The following is a 25,485-nucleotide window of genomic DNA, read 5'->3' on the forward strand; positions in this document are numbered from 1 at the left end:
ATTATTTTTTTATAATTTATTTTAAGCACGAATAAAAGGAACCAATGCCGTTTTCTGAAATACAATTAAATTCGTTGCGCATATAAATATAACTGTTAAATATATACACATATGTACATATATGCTATTTCTATAATGAAAATAAATATGAAAATTGTGTAATTCTTTAATTTACTTACATAGAGCCAAACGTGCCATATTTGTTTGTGTGTTTGTAAGCATACGTATATAAAATGTAATACGAATATGTATGAAATGAAATATTTAATCAAAAAATTTAAATCTTTTCACTTGTCACATGTACAGTTGTGTGCGTAAAAATTTCATTTGCTTAAATTTACTAATTCTTGTACGTATGTATATGTTTAAAACTATGAAAAATATCCATTGCAATAAAATTGCTGCGCGCAACCGTTACATTTTTGTTTTCCGTTAACTACTTTCAACTGATGGTGAAATTGCAAATGGCAATTAAGAGAGAAATATTCCATAATTTGATATTATATTGTAGGCATATATGTGTGTATAGAATATTATGTCTTCAGCTAGTAAAATATGTATGAAAATGTGATATAGTATCGCCTTAAGCTTAATTATTTTTTACATAATACATAAAGTTATTGGAAAGGTATGCAACTTTATTCGTGTCACAGTTAAAAAGTCTGCAAAATTGTCTTCTTATGCGTTGGCTCATTACCACGCGCCGCCCTATGTGCTCGCGGTCTTGCGCGCAGGCGCAGCAAGCTTAATGTTACGTTTGCATTCCCCGCTTGCCAGCGCTGAGCCGCGAGTCGCATGTTCCTGCCGCGTAGCAGCCGCTACAGTTGCTGACGCCACGGCGGGCGCTGCTTGCGTTACTGTGCGCTTTAGTGTCGTGCACTCAGATGCAGTACGCAAGCTTGTGCCACTGCCGGCGCTCAGGTTATTGCTGCCGTCGCTGTTGGACGCCACTGTTATTGACCTCGTTTTGACTGTTTTGTAACGTGACAGCACTTCGGCCGATGTTTGCTTCAGTGTCAGCGCCATTTGTCGATGTACGCGCTCCATCAGTTCGGGTAGATCGTCTTTGGTCAGATTTGCTGTGCTAATTGGCGGCAAAGCGGTGATGATTATGTTGCCCGCATTCAAGATTTTCATCTTGTCATTCAGAAAACTGCAATACGAGCTAAAGACTACCGGCAGTATGGGTATTTGTTCGTCGATGGCCATGTGAAAAGCGCCTTTTTTGAAGGGGTGTAGTTCGCCGGTGTTGCGACGTGTACCCTCGGGAAATACCCACAATTTGATATTATCCAACTTGACGCGGCTATTGACAGCGTTCAGTGTATTGCGCGCCTTCTCGCCACGCACGCGATCAATGAACGTGAGGCCGGCCAGCCAGGCGGCTAAGCCGAAGGGCCAGGCATAGAAGAGCTCACGTTTCGCCACCACTGTACACTTGTTCATTACGTGCCAGATTGCGAACATGCCTTGATAAAGCAGTACAAAATTAGCTGGTAATAATTAAGAAATTCTACTCAAGCTATTTACCAAGCACATCCAATGAGCTCTGATGATTCGCCACAATTATGCATGCCTGATCCTTTTCGAGATGTTCACGACCGCGTAGCTCCCAGCGTAGGCCGATTAAAGTCGAGACGCGATGACAAAATGTACTCGCCCAACTGTGGAGAGGGAGAGATGGTGTACATATATTTAATAAATATTTTCAAATTTTCAAAAGAAAGTGTTTAAAATATAATTTATAGCCAATTTTGTTGGCATCTATCAGCCAAGAGCCAAAAGCTGTTAGAAAAAGCCAATGGTTGCCTTTAAAAAGTTTAGTATTTACAAAAGGCGTCCATTGAATATACTTAACCTAACAAAACCGTCTCCTAACCTAACATAACCAGAGTTTATTTCGAATATTTGAATATTATTAAGCGGCCTCATAGGGGGAAGCGCGAAGAAAGTGTATTTGGCATTAAACATTTTTTTGTTAATATCCAATTTGATTTAGTAAGAATAATTCTCTGAATTGACGACAAATTTAGACTTCATAAATATTGTTGTTATGCGTAATGCCTATACATAAGTATGTATGTACATATTCATATACAATTCAATCTTGCCAAATTAAATTGCTTTTTTGATTTCAATAGTGGACAACTTTCAGTTCAATTAGCGTTAATTAATGTTTAGTAAGCAATGTACATAGTATAGCTACAAATGTATTTGTATAAGTTTGTAGAGGCACTGTAGGAAATTAAAGTAAGCAACTGCTATTTTATTGATAGAATAGAGATTTTATTTATTTTTTTCTTCAGTATATTAAATATTAATTAAAAGATGATTAATTTTTTCGGTGCAGAATTTGCAGCATTTTTTTTAATTTTTCCTTTTCTTTGATTTGATATTTTCTCTCATGTTTTTAAGTCGCGTATTTGAAATATAAATTTCATAATTTTCCTACCTACTTTAAAAGTTATTGATTTATTAGCAATCGATAACTTTTTACTACCGGGTATGCGCTAACCCATTCGTGATTACGGTTGGCCTCCACTTGTAAATGAAATTTGTACACATTTGGCGTGTGATAAGATTTTGTTGTCTTAAAGCAATTGAATTTGAAATTTGAATAATTTGTTCAATACAAATATTAGAAATAACTATTAATAGAAGACAATTTGATTTAAGCCTCTAGCTCATAAATTCAAGTGCGCTCGCACCAAACACTTTTTTTTTTAATTCGTTTCGTTACTTTCGCAAATCAAATAAGATCAAACGAAAATATTTACGGACAAACATAAACAAAATAAACAAACATAAAACTTACACACACCATTTCCCAGCACTTAAATTAATTTATTGACATTTTGATAACTAAAATTGATATTTGTGCGACCAAATGGAACTAAACTGACACAAAATAAATAAATAAGACTTTTCCCGAACGGAACAAGGTTGAGCTGAGAAAACCAGAAAGCAATGGATATATGTATATTTAGATTTTAACAAAAAAAATAATGAAGTATAAAGGGCAAACGCTGTCGTATTCAATTAAACCTAGAAATACATATGTATGTAAGCCTGAAATCTGACGTTTGCCATTTTTTTTTTCAAAAAGGTAGCTTTAGGCAGTGTTCGGGTAGCCTTTGCCAATTTTTTCAATTAAAATTCATCCATCGGCCATGAAAGTAAATACACTACTTATATTTTGCGTGAGCTCAAGAGATTTTTTATATACAAAACTAGCACCAGCGCGTGCTGTGTCTGAAGCGCTGTATACGAAGCATTTCCTTATAATAAACTGCTTGCAATTAGATTAGAACTTTATTATACACATACTATATAAAATATTTTACTACCCTAGAAAAAATTTACAGCCTAATAAATAATAAATCTTATCATTGACGAACATTAGCTACGATTATTATAAGAATTTCAATAAATAATGAAGCATGTGGATATGCATGTAGCCAAGTATGAGTTTAGTACAAGTAAATCGATAAGTTTTCAGCAGCGTGTGATTAGCAATGGCTAAGTAAATAAAAAAGAAATGCTTAAGCGCTCAAGTGTAACCTTGGCGGTTGAATTACAGCCAATAATAACAAATGCAACAAAACACAGCAACAACTAAGCACCCACGCGTATAACAAGAGCTGACGGGTCAACAATATAACGGCTGTGACATTGAGTTTTGGTCATAAGCGTAGCATATAATGCCTTGAGCAATAAGGACTACTATTCCAGAGCACTTCTTATTCTTTACTGGCGTAGACATCGCTTACGCGGTTATAGCTGGGTTAACAAGAGCGGAGAATGGAGGCATGTGTAGAAGTTCTCGCAAGTGAGGAAAGTTCTCTGGGCGCTTTTCACTTGGGAGTGGCTAGAAACGTTTCTTTTACTTATGGCTCAAGCAGCTCGCGACATCCGGTCTTAGAGCAAGTATCCACTGAGTAGTCAAAGAATATCCGTTTGAAGGCGAGACAAAGTGAAAAGGCGAACCATGCCTTCCCAGGCTTGTGCGCTGATTTTAGGACCCGTCACGTAAAAAACTCCCCAAATGAAAAGGAAACAACAGCCTCGGACTATTCTAGAACAATAATTTTTTTGCAACCTTTTCTTCACATTAAAAATGTGAACATACATATATTAATATCATTATCACAGATATCTACATATTTAACGTTTTTCGCGCTTTAAATACATATTGCGCCGGTTATAAGTATGAGATTCCTTACTGTATAGAATTTCATACCATAACGGTCAAACGTGTCACAACACCCACCAAATGTCAGTCAACCGTTTCATTATAATTATCGATTCACTTTTACGACATGCTTTTATTACTGAAGTTTTAAACGTCAAATGAAAAAAAATAAAAAAAAATTAATAAATATATAAAACAAAAACAGCGAAAATTATCAAAACATAGAAAGAAGACAAAAAAATATACATATATACTTAAATATAAATTAAGAAACAGAAAAAATACAATTTAAAAAAAAACATAAACAAACAAATTTTTAAAAATTAAAAATTAATTAAAAAAAATTTATATATAAAAATTTTAGTTTAAAAAATCAAACACATACACGCTAAAAATAAAGAAAAGAAGAGACAAAAATAAATTAAAATTATTTTTAATATAATAAATTAAAATATAAAAAATTTTTAGATTAAAGAAACAAAAAAATATAACATTTTTTTTTAATAATTAAAAACTTAAAATAAAAAAATTAAACACATACACGCTAAAAAAACAAAGAAAACAAGAAACAAAAATAAATAACAATTTTTTTTATTTAAATTTTTTTAATTTAATTTTTTTAATTAAAATTTTTTTCAATAAAAGTGCTCTTCCGATCTTAAAATAAAAGAAATCAAACACAACGCACGCTAAAAAACGAAGAAAACAAGAAACAAAAATAAATATCATTTCAAAAATAATAAATGATATTAAAAATTGAAAAAAAAAAATAAAAACAAACACGTTACTTTTATTAAACAAAGTAAAATCAGAAAATAATATTAATATTATAAAGGGAATTAACGACACAAAATTAAAAAAAATAAAATCGAAGACATAAAAAAATAAATTCAAAGAAATAAAAACGGCCAAAAAAAGCAGAGCAGAATATTGAAACCAAAAGAAAAAAAGCAACTACAAAAGTACATATGTATATACTGCACAAAGAAATTGAAAAAAATAAATAAATATTAAAAAATACAAAGAAAAAATAAAATAAAATAAAAATACCAAAAAGAAATTTAAAAAATACAAAAAAGAAATAAAAAAAGTATATAAAAATTTCAAAAAAAAATTAAAAACAAAACCAAACTTGTTGTTTCTTTTTTTTATGTGATGTGTCAAAATAATTAAAAAACAATAATATAAATTAAAAAAATATATTTAATAATAATAAAAAGTAAAAAAAAAATCAAAAACAAAAATTGGAAATTTAAAAAATTGTTGTTTTGGCTTGCAAATAAAAAAAAATGTTATTGTTGTTTATACTTACAGCAAATTTCGCACATCGAACGGTCGTAACAGGAATGCCGGTATAAGGATCAGCGAATTGAATGACACAATGCCGTAGTAGATGAAAAATTTCAGATAGTAACGAAACATATGACTGTTTTCGTAGAAGAACGGAAAGGGCAGCATCAAGAGCAGGAACAAAACAAACAACTCCACGTAAGAGGTCATGGCAAAAATGCGAATCTGTGTCTAACGGCTTACGGGTTAAGACGTAGCAGCTTGTTTACGTAGATGGTGGCCTGTTATAAACTGCGACAGTTACGTCGCGCGTGTTATTTTTATTATTTATTTTAATTATTTGTGCACTTAAACGTTCAACGTTGTGTAAAATTCATTTGTTTTGAAGTCAGATGTAAATGTTTTGCAGTTTATGAAACAAATAAGTTTTTAATGCAGGTTTGTGCGCTACACACTATTTGTGTTTAGTTTTATTTACAACTTGTGCTTTCACTTAATGCGTTATATTTCACTTTAATTAGCATTATTTTCTTGTTTATTTTTCACTATTTTTATATTTTACGCTTTGACAATGCAATTTCGTTGTGTTTTAAGTAAATTGTGCTTAACAGTTGTTAATAAACACAGGCATAAGTACGTTTGAGGACCAAGTGAAAAATTTGTAATGTCGATTTGTGTTTTATCTCAGTTCGTTGTGGTTATTGCGAGCTTCATTTGACTATTATTTAAACATTGTTGCACTTTTTTGGCTTTTTTATTGCACTTTTCTTATAGGAATTGTGGTTTTTTGTCTGCTCTCAGTTTTACTATGCGCCGCAGGTCATGCAGTTGCGTTTACACTTCCCGTTACTCATGTTCTTTTGGAAACACTTTACTGCTCTTCACACATTTTATCGATTTTTATGCAACTCTCTCATATTTGCATTGTTGCTGCATATGCTTGAGTATATACATTTGTATAGTCCACAAAAATAAGTTATTGCTGAAAAATATTAAAATCAATTATAAGAGAATTTGCTGCTATAAAATATGCTTGAGGCTTTTCATAAAGGAAAAAGTATATGTGAATGCTAACCCATGTATTGCCAGTAAACAATTAAGACTAATCCAGCAATTCAGTTATTTTGGTAAAAAAAACCTCGTTTTTTCACCCCAATGTCTCCTAAGTTGGGAGCTATCTGTGTTGGCCGGTGCGCGTATTCTGCATTCCGCCAAATTTACTTTACCTATTATCTGAAGATGGGATTTTAACGGTACCTGCCCTGTGATGGCATCTCCAATGTTACTAAGTTTCATTTTGTCTAGAAGTAGTAGCTTTTCCGTCTGTCTACTATCAATACTAGTCCAAACTATCTTTGTGGTGTGTCCTATGTGGCTAGTGCTCCAAGATAGGAGATGTTATCTAGTCTAGAGTTAAATGGTTTTGGTGCAGCTTAGGGAATTGTGTTCCTGGCTGCCCCCTAACGGGTCAACTCGTCTGCCTTTTCGTTTCCTTCTATCCCTGGGATGACGGAGTCCAAGATGATATTTACAGATTGCCTGAATTGTCGCTTTGCTATGCACTAGAAACAAGCAGCATTTCTGACATGCAAAATCACCATCTCTTGGCTTCAACTCATATGGCACCCAATATCCGTTTCTTTGAATATATTAGACGGCTTCTAGACGTTTTGAAATGGCAGCTTGAGTGCCTAAGATTTTAGTTATAATATATTAAGGTTTATATAGTTATAGACGCAATGGCTAATGGAAAAGGAGCCGGAATCTATTGCTCGTAGGTGGATCTCCAGCGACGCTTAAAGCTCCCAGAATATTGCAGTATTATCCATTAAAAGAATATAACTACTACAAAGCATAGCTAGAAAAAATAAACACAATGTACATATATGTGCTTACGTTCAATCTATAGTAGTATTACGGAAATGATGCAAGGTAGATCGAATTTTTATAATTTCACCGTTTTAATTGTTTATGTTACGTGAATTTTACAAAAATGCTGTCGATATATTTCCTTTTATTTTTTTCCACACCCTCGAGTATATAACGTAACTAAATTGTTTTTATTATTAACATATACATACATAAACGAAAATGCTACCTACATTACTAAAAAAGCAATTCTAGAGCGAAAATTATTATTCAATTGTGGCGGAGAACGTTAATAAACAATATTATGGAAGCTTCAAAGCAAAGCGATAAAATTATGTAGACAATTTTAAGAAATACACAACAAATGTATGTATGCAATATCGAAATGCTGTTGCATTAAAAAAGAAAACAAACTCACACCAGCATAAAGCAATTATCGACAATGGAGGAGCGCAACCAAAAAGGAAACGACCGGCAAGGGACCGATGTCGGCGTTAGAAGGGATGCACATTAAGAATATATATTGAATATATGGCGGTTGCAACGTGAAGGGCGCAAAGCTAAAAGCGGAAAATTATAGCAAAACATTAAATGCCGCCAAATGGGAGGGTGCAGAATCGCACATCGCTGCACAAACACAGACATATTTATACATGTAATGGTTGAAAACACAACAAAAATAAATTAGGTACACTATTCACTGTGGCATTTTTCAATTGTACACACTTCTGCACATACCAATGTATGCAAATACATGTATGTATGTACATACATATGTATTTAAGTAACAAATAGTGAGAAAATTGACAAACACTTTTCCGCTGTGACAATTGTTTTGTGTTTATTTAGTTGGTATTTTTTGAAAGCCGGCTTGTTTTCATTGTACTTTCCAGCGCTTTTTTAATACACACACACACAAACATACGTAACAGCTGCATCGATTTTTCGCGTAGCTCAATTTTCAATTTACACAATAGAGCGTAGTATATATCTGGTAAGCGGTGTACATATTAACGTTGCACTAAAATATTATACATTTTTCGCTTGTACCTAAATAAATTTAAGTTATTTATAACCAGCTATCAAGAAAATTTCAAAAAATACTGCACACCTAAAGAGCACTTTGAAAACACAGCTGCTAAATTACTACCGTCGCTTCCGACTGCCGACTGTTTGCGTTCGACTGATTAGCGCACGAATGCGTTCCACATGTGGTGTTGCCATTTTATTGTTTATACAATTAACTGTTGTTAAATATTTATTTATTTAATTTAACGCGTTCTGTCTTTAAGTTTATTGTTTTGAATAATACATTTTTAAATAAACCAACGTTTTTATAACTATTGTGATAACTGCAAAAATTTATTTATTATTTTACTTTAAAAAGGAATATTAAAATGTTTCTATTGTGTTTAAATGCAACTCTGTGTTTGGAGAAGCCATTTCCTGCTTGCTGTTTTTCGATAAGCTACCGGATATCCATAATACTTTTTTAAAATAACAAGTTTAAATATAAATATAAGTGCGTGTAACTTAAAACTAACTGAAAAGTTAACTAAAACCTACCCATTCCTTCCTTTAAACTTTGAAATAGCATAAACAATTTTTTATTTTATAAAAACACAATAAGTTATCTACGTACATAAATATATAGTAATATATAGCATTAAATTAAAGAATTTGCTTAATTTATAATATAAATATAAACATTAATATTTGTTTTTAAATAAATACGTATAAAGCACCATTTACTTAAATTCTCATAATCGATAACAGCAATCAATCGAATTTTCAGTGTGCTTACCCTAACCACCATCACTGTCGTTTGAATTTTGTGGAAGCGTTTTATGTGTCGAAAGTGTTTTCCGGGAAATAGCATATTTAAACGTATTGCTTATACAAAATAATATTAACAAAAGTGTGTGCAAGTGTTTGTAAATAAAGTGTGCATGTGTACAACTACAATGCGTTGATTTGTAACATAAAAGTGCAAACTCATGCAAGTGTCCTCGGCGCAAATCGTGTTATAACCTGCAATTTTTACAGTTACATGTTGTTAGTGCTGCGCTAGGGATAACAGGTGAGTGCATATAATGGCGTTTTGCAATTTATGAAGGGTGTGTGTGTACTGAAAGTGAATATTTTCATATGTATGTACATATATACGATTGTACATATAAATCAGAGTGTCGGCGTTAGAGTCATGCCACAACACAAATCATTTTCAAATAAAAGACGCGTGTGTGTAATTTTCTTATGTACTTTATTAAATAAATTTTTGCAAATACAATACAATTTCCATACATATATTTTACTGTTCCTTTGTAAACATACAAGTAGTTTTTGCTCGCAATGCTGTAAGTGTTTTTAAATATATGCTCATATTGTGGTTAATATAGTTTTGCTGCAGACATTTAGACACAAAATCTAATTACAATTAAGATCTTTGCTATGTTTTTAACAATTGTTAATGATACCTTTAATTTTGTTATTGCGCTTTGCTGAAAAACAATGAGCCATAATACGTGTAATGATAATTTTTAATTTTTTTAAGAATGTTATGCTGCTTGGTGTGTTTTGAATATGTGTTTAGTTACTATAAATGTATGTATGTATTTAGGATTTTTTTTGCTATGTTTTCATTAATATTGTTTGATTTTCACGGGAGACATATGATTTAGTGAATATGCGGCTAGTTTATCTTCAGTATAGTTGACTAAATATGCAATAATATTTTGTTGTTTGTTAATAGTTAATACATTTGTATATGAATGATTCAGTACAGTTTGGCATTTTAGTAAGTACTTTTACTTTTTTTGATTTTTATTGTTATATATTGTTTATTAAATCTGCTGTATTGGCGTTTCAGTTGCTTCGTTGACACCTGCAAATTATTTTTAAATATTTTATCTTTTTTTATATATGCGTGGTATTTATTTTTATTTTGCTATAGATTTGGCTATTTTGTTTTGCTATTTTAAACTTCTTGCTGGCGGTTCGTGCATGCTTTGAAATACAGCTATATTTTTACTATACATATGTAAAATACAGTTTCGATTCCACAGTTATTGAGTTGTTTATGAGTTTCTAATAGCGTTTTTCTATTATTTAAGTATTGTGATACTACGAATTTGTCTGCTTTTTTGTGAGAACAGTGTAATTATAAACATTTTTTCGATTTGGCTGTTTTTTAAAGGATCTATGTGCACATATTGTACATATGAATATGTAGTTTTTTACTAATACGATAGTTCAAAATTAGTTCGCACGCATGTATGTATGTATTTGGACGTAGAAATTTTATAGTTTATCTTCAGTATGTTTCAGTAATTTTATTGTTTAGCAATTTTTACTGCATAGTTAGTTTCTTGTTGCTGCCTCGTAGAACTGGCAAATTTGGATGGAGTTAAGTTTGCCCGTGTATATATTTTGAAACTAGCTGCGTTTTCTACTACATAATAGCTAATAGGAATACAAAGTAAAAATTTAGTTATTTTTGTTTCAATAGCAACTGAATGTTATACTTCTTATTACATTTAGCGCAAACGAAATAAATACATGAAATATATTTTTTTCTCAATTTTTATAAATTTTTATTGCATATATGTAAGTATATATTGGGGCCTTTTGACATAAATATTTGTCAAATACATACATATAAATGTAGTTGTTTCTTTTGTATATGTATATAGTTTCATGTAAATAACACTATAAATGCAGCTCAAAGACATTTATTGTTGGGTTTGTTTGGTTTAGGTGTACCTTTAATATTTTATATAGTATTAGTATTTTTGTTTTGTTTTCGTTTTTCCATAAATAGTTATCCACTGTATAATTCTTTGTTTTACTATATCAATTTTATTTAATACATATGACCTTGAGGTAGTTAATTTATTTCATTCTCATTTACTTTTTTTAAAATTCTATATTATGTTTTTCGACGTTACACACATTTACATTATTTAGCATATTTCTGTTCAATTTGTTTTTTATATGCATGTATATATTTTTTCGCATTTCTTCCATTAAATCTTCTTTTTAGAATTTTTTTGATAAACAGAAAACTTTTCACTTTTAATTTTAATTTGTTTTCTTATTTCTATTTATGCTTATATCATGCTTTATTATAATAGTTTTCTATTATTTTTCGCCATTTGTTTTGTTTATTCTCTATTTGGTTAACGAGTACCAACTGTTGCTAAATGTTTATCGATAACAGCATGTCATCAATACTATTGTTTGGCATGACATCACTGACATTTAAATTCTGTGCTGCAGTTGTTAGAAGTGGTTGTTGTGTCAAAAAGTCGTGTTTGTCCGGAAATAACTGAAATAAACGTATTGTATATTCAAAATAGTAATAACTGAAATGTGTGCAAGTGTTTTCAATTATAGTGCTGTTGTGTTTATCAGCAACGCGATATCAGTTAATACGTAGCTTAAGTGTAAATTGTGTAATGTGTGCTGTAATTGTAGCTGCATAAAGGAATACAAGTGAGTGCATTTGCTGCGTTTATTGCATACAAACACTGCAGTGGATGAGTAAAACCTTAATAATTTCTATTTTCTGCAAATTGTACATTTCGCGTGTGCATTACAACGCGTTTTTCATGACCAAAATGGCTGCTGGTGCAAACTGTTGTTGTTAACTGTTCGGTTTACAGAAATATTGTAATACGGCGGTTGCACTGCTGTTATTATTTGTTTTGATCGAAATTATTGTTTGCCAAATAAAATAAGTTTTATGCAAACGTGTGTGTAAGTGAAATTAATTAAATAATAATAAAAGTACGTATGTGTGCACAGCAATAAACATAAATTCCTTTACTTTTGCAAACAAAAATAATACTTGTCCAATTAAATCCAATAAAAAATGCAATAGTAAATAAATAATACTTGCCTTCATAAAAAATCAGTATTCAATTCACGTAAAAAAATAATACTTGCCTTAGTAAAAAATCAGTATTCAATGCAAAAATTGAAATAAATATTAAAATAAAAAGTCATAGTTTTTCGTTTTTTTCTTATATTTTTTTTAGCCACAAAAAATATATAAGATTTTTACACAAAAACAAATCTTTTAATTCTGTAGTTTTTTGTGTTTTACGATTTTTTTGTATTTTTTTTTAAATATTTTTGCATTTAAATAGCATTACTTAATTAGCGTAAATTTAGTTTTCAACGTTTCTTTTGTATTATAATCTTCATAAAAAATAAAAATAATAATCATAATATATTAATTCTTTTCATAATCATACATTTTAGTCCCCCACTACAATTGCATTTAATACAATTTACAACTACTTTACTTTCAATTACATTGTACGTTGCTTAATAATTTTAACTTTTCCGACTCACAAATAATTTTCGCACAAAACAATAAAAAACATTTTAGAGCAATAAGAAATATATATTAAATTGTTTACGCTACATTTTTTGTATTTCGTAGTTTTGTTAAAAAAAAATAAAACACAATTTGAAAAAGCAAACACTTAATATTAATAAAAAGTAAAATATAGCTAATTTTTTTATGAAGAAAAGAAAATGCGCAAGTATTGTTTATAAATACAAATGAAAAACCAAATATTTTATTTCATACATAAGTTATCATGGATGCTTATGCTTCGGATAAGTAAATTAAAAAAAAAAAACTTGGTAATATTTATTTTATAATAGTAAGTAAAGTATATAGTAAATAAGTTAATGTTATTTAGTTCAGACGTGTATTAAAAAAATATATATAAACATAATATTATATAAACTTGATATATTTTCAATTAAAATTAATGCAGCGCGTTGTACGCATGCGCACACCCGCAAACGGCTTTAATTATAAACTACTATCACACAGAGAAACCGTTAGCCGGCGCTACGTCGCCGTACAACGCGCCGGTGGAGTTGCGTAAAACCGAAACTTTAACAAGGCACGCATGCCAAGTTGCAGCGACAAACGCCAGTTGTTCGTATACGTTGCAAACTCTTGCAAGCTAATGTAAATACACGAATATACGAACGCATGCGCGTTGCCCACGAACACAAATGTGTGTGTATGTATGTATGCATGTGCAATTTGTACAACATTACTTATGAGTTTTGATTTTAACCAGCTCCACTTCCACCCACTGCTTTAACTATTATTACTTTCATTATAGTTGCAATGCTTGTTTATATAGTTACATACATATCTTTGCATATTAATATTTTTTCCATAACTATGTTGTTTTTGTGTTTTTTGTTTTTAATATACATAAAGGGTTTACAATATTATAGCTATTTATTATTTTTGTATATTTTTTTTGTTGGTTTGAACGTTATTTGTAAATGCAAAATACGTTTTGTTATAAAATATTAAATCAGAACAAATATATATAGTGTTTACGTTAAAGAAGTAAACATGCGAATTATAAAAATCGTTGATAATCGTATGTTTCGGTTGATTATTATTTTTTTATTTTAATTTTTAGCCAATAGTGTTATTTGCAACAACTAAACTTTACATTGACAGTTTTTGAAATTGTTGTTTAACAGTTGTTTTTTATAGTTGTTTGCTTTTGACAAAATACCGTTACTTGCTGCTTGTTGTTAATCAACACTATTTGCTTTAACTTTTTTTTTTGACAATTTTTCTGGCTTTTCTGCTGACTTTATGCCTTTTTAATTAAATAGCAAATTATTATTAAAAAATGCGCTTTTTTATATATGTATGTTTAGTATAGATGTCAAGTTATAGAAAAAAATATCTAATTTTCCTTTTATTTGTATATAATTTCTATGTTTTAATTACGTAATATTTAATTATTAAAGTAAACATACAAAATATAGGAGAATTTGTATAAACATATTTAAATATGTCTGTTTTTTATATTCATAACACTAATTTAATATTATTATTTTATTTTTTTTTTGTTTTTCTTGTATGCGTTTGCTTTTATATATAATTGTTTTATTATGTAAAATTATTATTTTGTTTATTTATTACATTTATATAGTATGTGGTAATATGTATCTAGTATATATATTATATATTTTGTTTTTGTATGTATTTAACTGTATATGTAATTTTTTTGTGGTTTGATGTGTGCATGAATGTATGTGCAAAATATTGTCAGCGTCAATTAAATAAAATGTAGTTCAGTCTCCAGGCAATTGGCGCGCCAACATTTTACACGCATTTTCATGCATTACGTGGCTATTACAATTCATAAAAAATAATAAGCAAAATAAAATTAAAAAAAAAAATCGCAAAAAATATGGATGTTTGCAAAATGTAGCCAACTATGTGTAGGTTTTGTTAGTATTTATGTGCATACATTACAATTGACAAAAATACAATAATTAAAATTTTAGCGCATATAATGTTAAGAAAAGATTTACGCCACCTTATGTTTGTATGTGTAGCTGTTGTATTTTTTTTTGTTTTTGGTTGGTATATGATACTCTTGCAACATGTTGCTACAGTGTTTAATTGTTTTGTTTTTCTTTAGTTTTTATATTGTAGCTTAAATGTAGTACATATACATATGTATATTTTTACGCGCAGCATTTCGTTTATTGCAAAATGTGAAAAAGAAATTTTTAAAGCGCTAAATACAATTTGCCGTTATATTTTTTCCAGCTGTCTCTAATTGTAATGCATTATGACGCGTTTACAACACAAATATGCTGTAAATTACACTGTGTTTAGAGTTGTAAAACGCTTAATTTCGGTTTTTCCTTGGTTGCTATGAAATTTAACTGCTGCTATTTGTAAACTGTTAAATGTTTTGATTTTTGCTTTTTGTTCAATTATTTTTTATAATTTATTTACTTTTGTTTTTTGTTTGCAAATTTGACAAAATTACGTTTTGTGTTATTTTAAGCAGTTTTGTTGATTTTATTTTACTTTCTGTTACTTACTGTTTGCAATTTAAATTTTATTTTTGCTGCCAGCTCTATTATTATGCTGTGCTTAGTACTTATTTCAAACCAAAACTGTAAATATATTTTTACATAATTTAAGTTCTTATGATTTTTGTATAAATGTGTTGTTGTTACATAACTTACTGCTGTTTCCTGACTTTACTTTTCATTTTATCTCAATTATGCTTTTCATATATTTTTTTTTTGATATTTTATTATTGTTATTTATATTATTGTTTTGTGTTGCTTCGTTTTTATTTACTACTACCTCGGTGTTAACAGAGTTGTTGTGTTAATTCTTATGTTTTTGTTTAAGTTATATGCGTTTTGTATGCTTTTAAACTTATTAGCTAAACATTTAGGTTTAAAATTAATTTTGTTTAATTAATATTTTTCATTTTTTGCATGCATTATGTTTTATTTTGCTTATTTCAAATCTGTTGTTACAGCATATAAGTGTTTTATAAGTGTTCTTACATCAAAACATTTATTGTATTTTTCTATTTTTTTTTTGTTGTTTGTTTAATTGTTTTTAGCAACTTTTCTCGTTTCAGTAAGCTTTTATCTTTGAAATGCAATCATTTATGTATTTTTAATTTTCAAAATAATAAAAATTTCCTGATTTGGGCAGTGTAGAAAACACGTTTGTTTTAGTTGTTTGTTTTTTATGTTTTGTTTACAAATTATTTTTGTAAAACCAAACCTGTAAATATACATTTACAGTTTAGTCGCAGTTTTGCCTTTATTGGTTTACTCTTTATTTAATATTTGTTATTTTAAATTTATTTTTACTTTCTTTATACGCTGTATGTATATTTTTTGTATGTTTTTTTGGCGTGTGTTTTTACTTGCTGCTTTTATTTGCTAAGAGTTTTTTGTTCAAATCGTTCTTTAACGCAACGCCTGAAACATTGTCTACATTGCGCTCAACGCTCTCAAAAAGCAGCAAGTGCTGTTTTGTCAATTTCGGTACAGTTGCATTACTGTCGCTGCTGTCTTGGTAATTATCGTTTTGTCAGGTTGGGCCTTACATGGGTTTGTTCTACCTCATAGATATAAATTTCTTTAGCGTTTCTGTGTGTTTGCGGTTTTCGAATATTTTCTTAACTGTCACATACTCTTTGCTGTCCTGCTTGTTTTTATGCTTTGCGTTTCTAGGCTGGTTTCCTTAATTTCCTCTTGCTTTAAAATTTTTATTAGTATTTATGCAGTGAATGTCTGACTTTTGTTTGTTGTTGCTATATTGATACGTTTTTCATTATTTGCATTCAACTTGCTTAACAAGTACAGTTATATGTATGTACTGTTTTATATCAACCAAATATACTAAAAAGTGTATACGCTTTCTGCTTTCCTACTTACTATAAACTAACTGTTATTATATATAGTTTTTTTTTTCATTTAGAAAAAATTCAAATTTCGTATTGTTTTTAAATAATTATATTTTGTACTCGTTTTTGTACGTTTCTATAATTGAAAATTCATAAAATTCTACACGACTCTGCATGATGGCGTTAAGTGAGCGAAAAAATGCTTATATTCAAATATTTGGCTGTTGAAATTACATAAAAAACTATGCGTAAGAGAATAACATTGCCTATCGCAAACAAATTGTGCAAAAAGTGTTTAAAACTGTCATTAAAATGACAACAAAAACGAAAGCTGTCAGCAAACAGCTGATTGCGCTGTTTGAATTGTAATATGTGGCAGTTAACGGCAAAAGTTGTGTGAAGCAAACAAAAAAATGTTATTTTTTCAAGAGCTGTGCGCATAAATAATAAAATAATGCAAGTGAAATTTTGTTGCAAATAAAAATATTAATTTTGTAAGACAAACATTTTCAATTAATATTATAGTGCAATTAAAATTTAGTCTTTACTATTTAGAATATTTATTTTAAATAGCATATAGAATGCTTCAAATTTTTCATGAATTGTATAGAAATTTTATTTTTTTGTAGAAATAATTAAAATTTTCAACATCTTTTAAATCAACGAAAATTTTCAACAAATTTCAGCAAACTTACATTTTATCAGTACTTGGCACCGTTCACAACCGCTAAATAACAATTTTAAACAATCGTCAGCTTGCTGCTTTTATAAAAACATGTGCACGCCTATTTTTGTTTTGCATTACTTTTCACAACACAACTTTATGTCTCACTGCATTTTTTCAGTCAAACCAACAGTTTGCGCAAACTGTCAAATATTACGTTGGCATGCACAGCTTGTTCTCCACACATTCAAAGCTTAAGCTGGGAACATATTTAAAGCATAGATCTTTGTGTTTTGCATATTGAAAAGTGTGAAAGTGAAAAAAGTGCTGTTGCTTAAAAAATACTTTTTGTCAATATTTATCACTTATTAGTGCATAGAAAGTTTTTTTTTTCTAAATTTCAAAAAAAAAAAAATAGTTTTTCATAAAAAGCAGTTTTAGTTTTGTATACATTTTAGCTTACTGTGCAGTTTTTTTTGAAATTCTTCATACATTTTGCCATTACCACGCTCCGCTCTTTGCAGAAAAACGATATAAATATAGCCTCTAAATACTAATAAATAAATCTTGGTTTCACCACCTATAAATGCCAGCAAACGCGTACTACGTAGTATTATTATTAATTTTTATTTCATAATTTAATATGTACGTGCGCTTTACGCTCTCACAACATAACTTTCCTTTTCTTTAATTTTTTTTGTAATAATATCTATAAGTTGCCTTTCGAAAAAAATGTTTTCGAAATATTTGTATGATTTTCTTTTTTTTATACACCAAAGTTACTTTGTATACTCGTATAAGTTTGTAAAATGTGCTTTCGATTTCTAGGAAATCTATGCAGTATTTTTTAAATTTGTTTTTCGAAATGCAAATATTTGTAAAACTTTGCCTTACATACTTTTTTTTAACTCTAACGCAGTCGTAAAGTTTGGACAAAATCGTGTCGGGCATGTTTTTGTTGGCGTTACTAGCTGGGTTTGTTGTCACTGTTGGTTGGTCATAGGCGCGCATGTCGTTGACGTTTAAGCGTTTTACAGCTAAACAGCTGATTTTTGTTGTTTAGTTTTCTTTTTTGACATAGCGCCTAGCTATTTGTTAGTTATTTATTTTATATGCAGTATTTTTCATATTTTTTTTGTTTTAATGTATAGTTTTTTCGCAAATTTAGTTGTTTTTCGGTTGAAATGCTTTTTGTAGTTTTGTGCAAACTTTGCCCACGCTTTGACTTGTTCTTCCTTGAACTCGCTGCCTAATTCAGTTTTTTCTTAATATATATAATATATTAAAGAAAATATAGCCTACAATATAAATATTACCCGTACATTTTCCGCATAAAAACAGTTTAGTTTCAATTTACTCAAGTTTCTCAGCTCATTCGTTTTGTTCTTGTAAGTATGTATGTATGCATGTTTTTTTTTTTTGGTTTCTTAGTTATAATGAGCGAGAAAAAAACAATTTCAACAAAATCTTATATATTTATCGTAAATTTTATAAATATATATTTTTTAAAAATATATATATAAAAGTTATACCTACAAAATATTATATACACACTCTATTCAATTTGAATCTCGCGAAATTGGCGTAGTCATGATGCAACATTGTTTGTTGTTGTTTTTATTGTTGTTTCACTACATACACGCTTGTTGCATTTCTTTTTGTTTTTAGTTTCGCTTGCTCACCGCGTTTGCACGCGTTAGCTTGCAATCGCTCTACCCATAGAACAGTAATATATTAGTAAAAATAAGTTGATTTCTTACTTCACGCGAAAATATATTTTCCTCAATTCTCATGCTTCAAACTTTAAAAATCTTTAGTATTAGAACTTTTTGTTTTTTGGTATATTCGATTTTTGTATTTTGTTTTTTTGCTTGCTCTGTTCTTTGAATTGGTTGTGAAGCGGGTAAATGGCTTCTTTTGCGTAAGTGACAGTGAAACGCATGCTGCAGCGACAGGTTGTTATCAAATGCGCAAAACAGCGTTGCATTTCGGCACAATGCGAAATGCCACATGCCGCCAACGAGTTATGCTAATGCAAAGAGCAAAGCGCGCGTTTCAAAAAATCAGCTGTTTCAGCGACAGCGACTGAAAATTTGCACGCGCGTAAAATGTCAGCTGAAAAAAACAGCGTATTTGTGATTTTTGTTGCTTTTTATACCTTTACACTAGCAATTTCTCTCTGTTTCACGTAATTTTTGCTGCGCATTTAACTTGGCCGCCACTTTGAGTAACGCTCGCCGCTCTTTTCATTGCAATTTCGCTACAGCGCCGTTTCACCGCTCTTTACATTGGTTCTGTGTTTGTGTCGCCTATTTTTTCCATAATTTGACATTTATCGTTTAAGCAACGATTGTGTGGTTTTCTTTTCACATTAAGCTTTGTTCTATGTCCTGGCTATTTGTGACTTGCGCTGTTTGTGATCGACACTTTTTTGTTGTATTCTTGTATGCTTGCAATTTTTTGCTTAAATTTCATGCGTTTAAATTTGATTGATATGCGCATTTGTTGTTAAGTTGCCGATAACTTGTTTATAATAATTGTAGACAGTAAATTATTTACCGTTATTAAATATGCGTTTGAATTCGCTTTGCAGTTGCTAAACTTTTAACGATAACTTTAAAGTCGTTCAGTGTATTTCCGGTTTTTATTTTTTTATAATATGCTGTTTGTTGTTGGTTTTTATGTATATGCATTTTTTAGATTTAAATTTTGTTGTTGTCCAATTTGGCGCATTCCTTAGCAGACAATGTTTATATACACTAAATGTCTGTATATAACTGTTTTCATTTCATCAATTATGCCTGATAACGGTTTTTTTCTGTTATACAACTGTTTTCATTTCATCAATTACGTTTGATAACGGTTTTTTCTGTTATTTTTTTTATTAGTTTCTCAAGTTTTTACTTCGCATAATTTGTGTTGGAGTTCTAAACTGTTTGTTTTTTATTATTAATTTTTATTTAGCTTTGTTCTTGTTATATTGAGTTTTCGTGGTATTTTAAATTTTATTAATTTTATTTTTACTTTTATTTTCCTTTATAATAAGAAGATAATGCACTTATATTGAGGTAATTATTTACGTTAATTCAATCATCCCTTTTTTCGTTTTTATTCAACATTAACATCTTTTGCTTTTACAACAACACTTTTGCAGCATTTTTAGTTCTTACAATTTTTTGTTTTCGAAAACACCCTTTTATTAGAAAATAAAATTAGTAGTAATTTCTTGTTGCCAGCAATTTTTTGTAATGTTATTTTTATCGCTAAATATGCTTGCAATTTTAATATTTTTTCGCAAAATTTGCCTGAAATTTGCTGTAATGTTTTCATTTTTTTATCGATAATTTTGAGATTTTTGTTTATGCGTTTAGCCGAAAGGTTTTATCATTGTTTTTCTACGAATTTCGCTTGGTTGGTTATCTTTTGGTTATATATTGGTTATGTTTTGGTTATATTTTGGTTATATCTGAGAGCGGAAGCTTGAAATTTTACAATAGTACATATCGTCATGCAAAATAACGTAACATCACATTTCATTAGATTACAGGCGAAAGAAAAACGTTATAACAGAACCACTTATATTGAAATAAAATTGTGTTTTGGTTATATATTGGTTATTATAGCTGTCGGCGATTTTCGATTTTTTTTGATGACACGTTGTTTTGCATTTCAGTTTACGCTATACGACTATTGAAAAATAATAATATGGCAATAAATTTTAAATAATAAAAAAATAATAATATGTGGAAATCGTTAACAAATTGAATTGTCGTGCTGTAATAATGCTAGTGACACAATCAATGGTTTGAATAGCTATTTTTTTAGATTTTTTTATTATTTTTTTCCTTCCTATCAACGCAACCGTTAGCACCAATGCAAATTCCGTATTTTTTTGTTTGAAAAATTTTGAAATTTTTTGCCGAAAAAAGTTGTTTTAGCGTATTGCCAGCATGTTTTTCTGTTTGTTATAAATTGTTATTAATATAAATTGGTAAAACAAAGAAAAAATTAGTTATTCCTTTTTAACGATTCATTGCAAGCTTTTGTCAATTTTTTTTTTACAAATTAATATTTTTTAAGAACGTAAAAAGTTTTTTTTTTTGCAAAATATTAACCCCCGCATGCAAATAGTTTCAATTACCGTTGGTTAACTAAATTTTTCATAGCAAAAAATTCGAAACTATTTGTACTTAAAAAGTAATTAATGCATTAGCTACACTGAATAACAGTAATCAATTATTTAGTTTAATTGTTTGTTTATATTTTTTGTATTTATGTACTGCATATGCTAATATTATGTAGTAAACGATTACAACAATAGAAAATATATTTCGTTAAAATATTGTTATTGTGTAGTTTCAAGTAATTAAATATAGTAATTTGCTGCTGTACGCTATTGTATTGGTATATTTATTAAATATGTTTAGCAAACTTGCAATAAATTATTTTTATTTAATTTTTTTTGTATTTTTTGTTTTTGTTTATTTCATACACTATGGGTTTTATGCTTGCCTGTATGTATGTAAAATTGTGGCTATGTATGTACATATATGTATTTATTGTATGTATGTACAAATATGTGTGATTGTATGTAAATGTGTCTTTAGACGGCGCTATTTTGTTTATACATTTGTTTAATAAACTATTTATGCCTAAATGTAAGTATGTATATGCTATTGTTATATATTTATTTAAGAAAAAAAAATACAATAAGTTCAGCTTGGCTATTTAGGTAGTTAAAGGACTATTATAGGGTACTTCATTTTGCATTAACTCGGGCTATTGTCTGCACACTACTGTAGTTACTAGTAAAAATTGCGGTAAAAAATATTTTTTTTATTTTGTTTTTGTTTTTGCTTTGCAAAATCTATTATATTTCTGCTATGGTTTACAAAAACAAAACCTTATTTTTTCACATTAAACTATTGGCTTGTTGGCATGCAAGTTGATTGTTTTGTTTGTTTGATTGTTTGCTGCTCATTAATAAATTTACTAAGTGTAAGTAAGTGTCTTGTTTGGTTTAACTATTTTCTTGCTGCTACTTTTTAACGTCTAATTGCCACCACTTGCTACAGCGTACACTATATTTTACAGTTACTTTTCATATGACAGTTATATGCATGTGTGTATGTATGTATAATATATAATTATTTATATTGTAAATAATGCTGAAACTATTTGAATAGTGAATATAAAAAAAATGCTTAAGGCAATGCGGAAAACATATTTAACATTTAACAAAATTAATATAATTCTAAACTATTATTTTTATTAATTAATTAATTATTATTATATTTTTCTCATTTCAGCGCTCTAACTGTGTTTTAGGTAAGCAATTAGCGTAGCGTATTTATTGTAACTGTCAATTGCATTAAAAAAAAGAAAACAAAAACAAACAATATATGTGTGTGTATATATAAAATAAAAATTTACGTGAAAATTATTTACTTTACTTTAATTATTATACTCATATTAAACAACATTTCTCATACTAGTCTGTATGAAATTAAAACATTTCAGCACCGTTTCAAGGCAAACGCAATTAACATTTCTCACTAGACGCAAAAACAATTTAAATATGTAGAAACTTTTTCAATGGAACTAGTTGTTCAAGTAGTTACTTTCGGTTGAGTTAGTGTAATATTACTAGGCTGACGCTAGCAACACAAAGTTACAGCAATTTCACTGCTTACTTTGCCGATTTTTTTATGTTTTTGTTTTACCACTAAATTTTGTAGGAACACATTTGCGCTTTGTTCGCTGATTTTTCGCGTGTCGCTCAAAATTATGACGGATTAAAGTTTTTTTTTTGTAGTAAAGTTAGTTTACTAATAAAATATTAAGTGTGACGGTAAAAAAAGTGTGGCAGCGCATGCGTAGTAATTTTGCAGTAAATAAATTGAAATACTACACTTGAAAAATTTTTAATTTCTGTAAGTTTTTATAAAAATAAAACAAAATTTTTGCAAATCTTTTAATTTTGGTAGTTGTTATGCAGATAAAAACGAAAATATTATCAAATTAATTTGAATTTTTGTAATTTTGTTTTTTGAAATTAAATTATATTTAGATATATTTTTTTAACTAAAATTTTTGCAAATTTTACAAATCTTTTATTTTTTGTAAGTTGTTATGTAAATAAAAAAAATATATTGTAAAATTAATATTATTTTTTTGTAATTTTGTTTATTTTTAGTTTATGAAATTAAATTTTATTTTTATTATTTTTTTAAACCAAAATTTTTGCAAAACTTTTATTTTTCAAAGTTGTTATGCAAATAAAAAATATCAAAATTAATTATATTATTTATTATTATATTTGTTTTTTTTTTTTAATTAAATTTAATTTTAATATGTTTTTGAAAAAAAAAAAAAAAATATTCACTGCCACACGTGCCTGCAATTTCTATGTAGTCTGCTTAATTTTGCATTAGCACGCTTACTTCTATATTGATTTTTCATTTTTGCCAAGGCTTTGAAGAAAATTTCCCTTGTGCAAGCAACTGAGTTTTTAATTGCCAGTTTTTGCTAATTTTTTCACACAAATTCTTGCAATTTTACCAAAATATATTTAGCTGAAATATTTAATTTTTAGTGTGTCTAAATTATTTCCTTCCTTAATACGTCGGATTTATTTCCGTTGCGTGCAAAAATAATAATTTGTTATTATACTTTTTGCAAAAATTAATTGCTTGCATTATTGTTTTTTTTTAAGTCTTGCCAAATTTTTGTTAAAAACTATTTTTTTTTAACGATTTTATGCCACAACGTACACTGCATATGCTTAAGCAAGTATTATTTGAGTTTAAGCATTATTCCGTCACTATTTTCTGCAAGTGATTTCTTCTCACTTTCACATAAATTTTATAAAATTTTTTTATTTTTGTATATTTTTTTGTGAAACCGTATATTTTTCGTTATTTATTTTAGAACAGTTATTGCGGTTTGATTTTTGAAGTTTGCTCAATTTAGTTTGCGTTAATAGCGCATTTATAACGGTTATCGTCGAATGATTTCTGATTTTTATTTTTTTACGTTCTTGCCACACGTTGCACAATATTATAATAGCTTTTAATTTTGTTTTTAATGTGTTATCTTGTCACTTAAGTCAAATAAGTTGAAAATTTTGGAAACTTTTTTTCGAAAATTAATTTTGTTTTGTTGTTTTAATTTTAATTGTGTTTTATTTTTATATATTAGATAAACAGAACGCGTGTTTTCGTATGTTTTTGAAATCATTAAAAAAATTGTATGTCAAAAAATATTTTTTTTTTGTACTTTTATATTTTAGTATGTGTTTGCATATAATTATTTTTGAAAAAAAAAAATTGAGAAAAAAGAAATTTGAGGGAAAAAATGGAAATTGGACTTTTTTGTTTTTGTTTTTTTGTTTTTATATTTTAGTACGTGTTGATCGTGTGTTTGCATATAAAATATGTACAATTTTTGAAAACAAATTTGGAAAAAATGTTGAAAAAAAATATTTTAATATTTTTTTTATTTTGATATTTTATGTAGTATGTACATATGCATGTACATATTTTTGAAAACAATTTTGAAAAAAAATTGTGAAAAGCATTTTTTTGTTTTGTTTTTATTTTTAATATTTTTAAACGCCTGTGATTTTTCTTTCTTTTTGCAGTTGAAATATTTTTGCTTTCCAAAAATTATTTAAACCCTTTCTAAGTTATTTCTTTATTTTTATATATGCTGCAATGCTACCGGTTATATTTTTGTGTTTTTACCTGCAAATTCATCGAGTTTTGCCTTATTCTCACTATTTTCTGTTAGTTTCCTGCAATTTTGCATCCACTATGGTTCTTTTTGCACTACTTATCATATGCAGCGTTGACGTTGCCCATTTTCTGTTTATCGCACTTAATTTTTTTCAGTGTTGTTGTACTTCAGCTGCTTTGACTGTGTCTGCACGTACAAATTTTGTATTTGAATTTTGGTTATGACTGCCTTTTTTTTATAATTTTTTCAATACTGCAAATGTGTGTTTCTGCTGACATTTCAACTGACATTTGGGCCTAATTTTTTTCAATTTTTGATGTTACCCGTTCGGGTGCTTATGCGGAGTTCACACTCAACATTTATTATGCAATTTGGCTATTTTGCAAAATTGTTTATTTTTTGTTTTTATAAATAGCGACGCTGCGTGCTTTCATTTAGCTATAAAAGCGAACAAATGTGTTGTTGTTTTTGTTTTGTTTATTTGCTGTTAGTGTTGCTCAATA

At 28.7% G+C, this 25,485-nt stretch overlaps 1 protein-coding gene and 1 long non-coding RNA gene across 3 annotated transcripts in view; one reads left to right on the top strand and one right to left on the bottom strand.

Annotated features, from left to right (window-relative positions):
• Window position 1: 1 nt before the first annotated feature.
• On the bottom strand, window positions 2–8,504 carry LOC120775056 (1-acyl-sn-glycerol-3-phosphate acyltransferase alpha). Of its 2 annotated transcripts, none has more exons than XM_040105038.1 (4): window positions 8,277–8,504; window positions 5,505–6,464; window positions 1,531–1,664; window positions 2–1,469 (listed from the first exon to the last, which is right to left on the bottom strand). In XM_040105038.1, exons 2-4 carry the CDS (start codon window positions 5,690–5,692, stop codon window positions 709–711), a joined length of 1,083 nt encoding a protein of 360 aa, XP_039960972.1. In that variant the 5' UTR covers window positions 5,693–6,464; window positions 8,277–8,504; the 3' UTR covers window positions 2–708. The 2 variants fall into 2 exon arrangements, with proteins under 2 accessions (XP_039960972.1, XP_039960970.1); XM_040105036.1 differs by having other exon boundaries at window positions 8,164–8,504.
• A 647-nt stretch (window positions 8,505–9,151) lies between these two features.
• The window catches only part of LOC120776045, a 133,852-nt gene continuing 117,518 nt past the window's right edge, over window positions 9,152–25,485 (top strand). Inside the window, exons 1-2 of the long non-coding RNA XR_005705379.1 lie at window positions 9,152–9,431; window positions 22,555–22,573. This is a non-coding gene — a long non-coding RNA (uncharacterized LOC120776045). The remainder of the gene's footprint in view (window positions 9,432–22,554; window positions 22,574–25,485) is intronic.

This window comes from Bactrocera tryoni, chromosome 4, assembly GCF_016617805.1.
Source record: "Bactrocera tryoni isolate S06 chromosome 4, CSIRO_BtryS06_freeze2, whole genome shotgun sequence".
NCBI lineage: Eukaryota > Metazoa > Arthropoda > Insecta > Diptera > Tephritidae > Bactrocera > Bactrocera tryoni.

Bases quoted from the DNA above. Each gene is read 5' to 3' on its own strand.
- LOC120775056 (XM_040105038.1), bottom strand. From the start codon at position 5,692: ATGACCTCTTACGTGGAGTTGTTTGTTTTGTTCCTGCTCTTGATGCTG. The intron at 1,665-5,504 runs GTAAGTATAAAC...CCCTCTCCACAG, and splicing joins TTCGATGTGCGAAATTTGCT to TTGGGCGAGTACATTTTGTC. The intron at 1,470-1,530 runs GTAAATAGCTTG...TGCTTTATCAAG, and splicing joins GAGCTCATTGGATGTGCTTG to GCATGTTCGCAATCTGGCAC.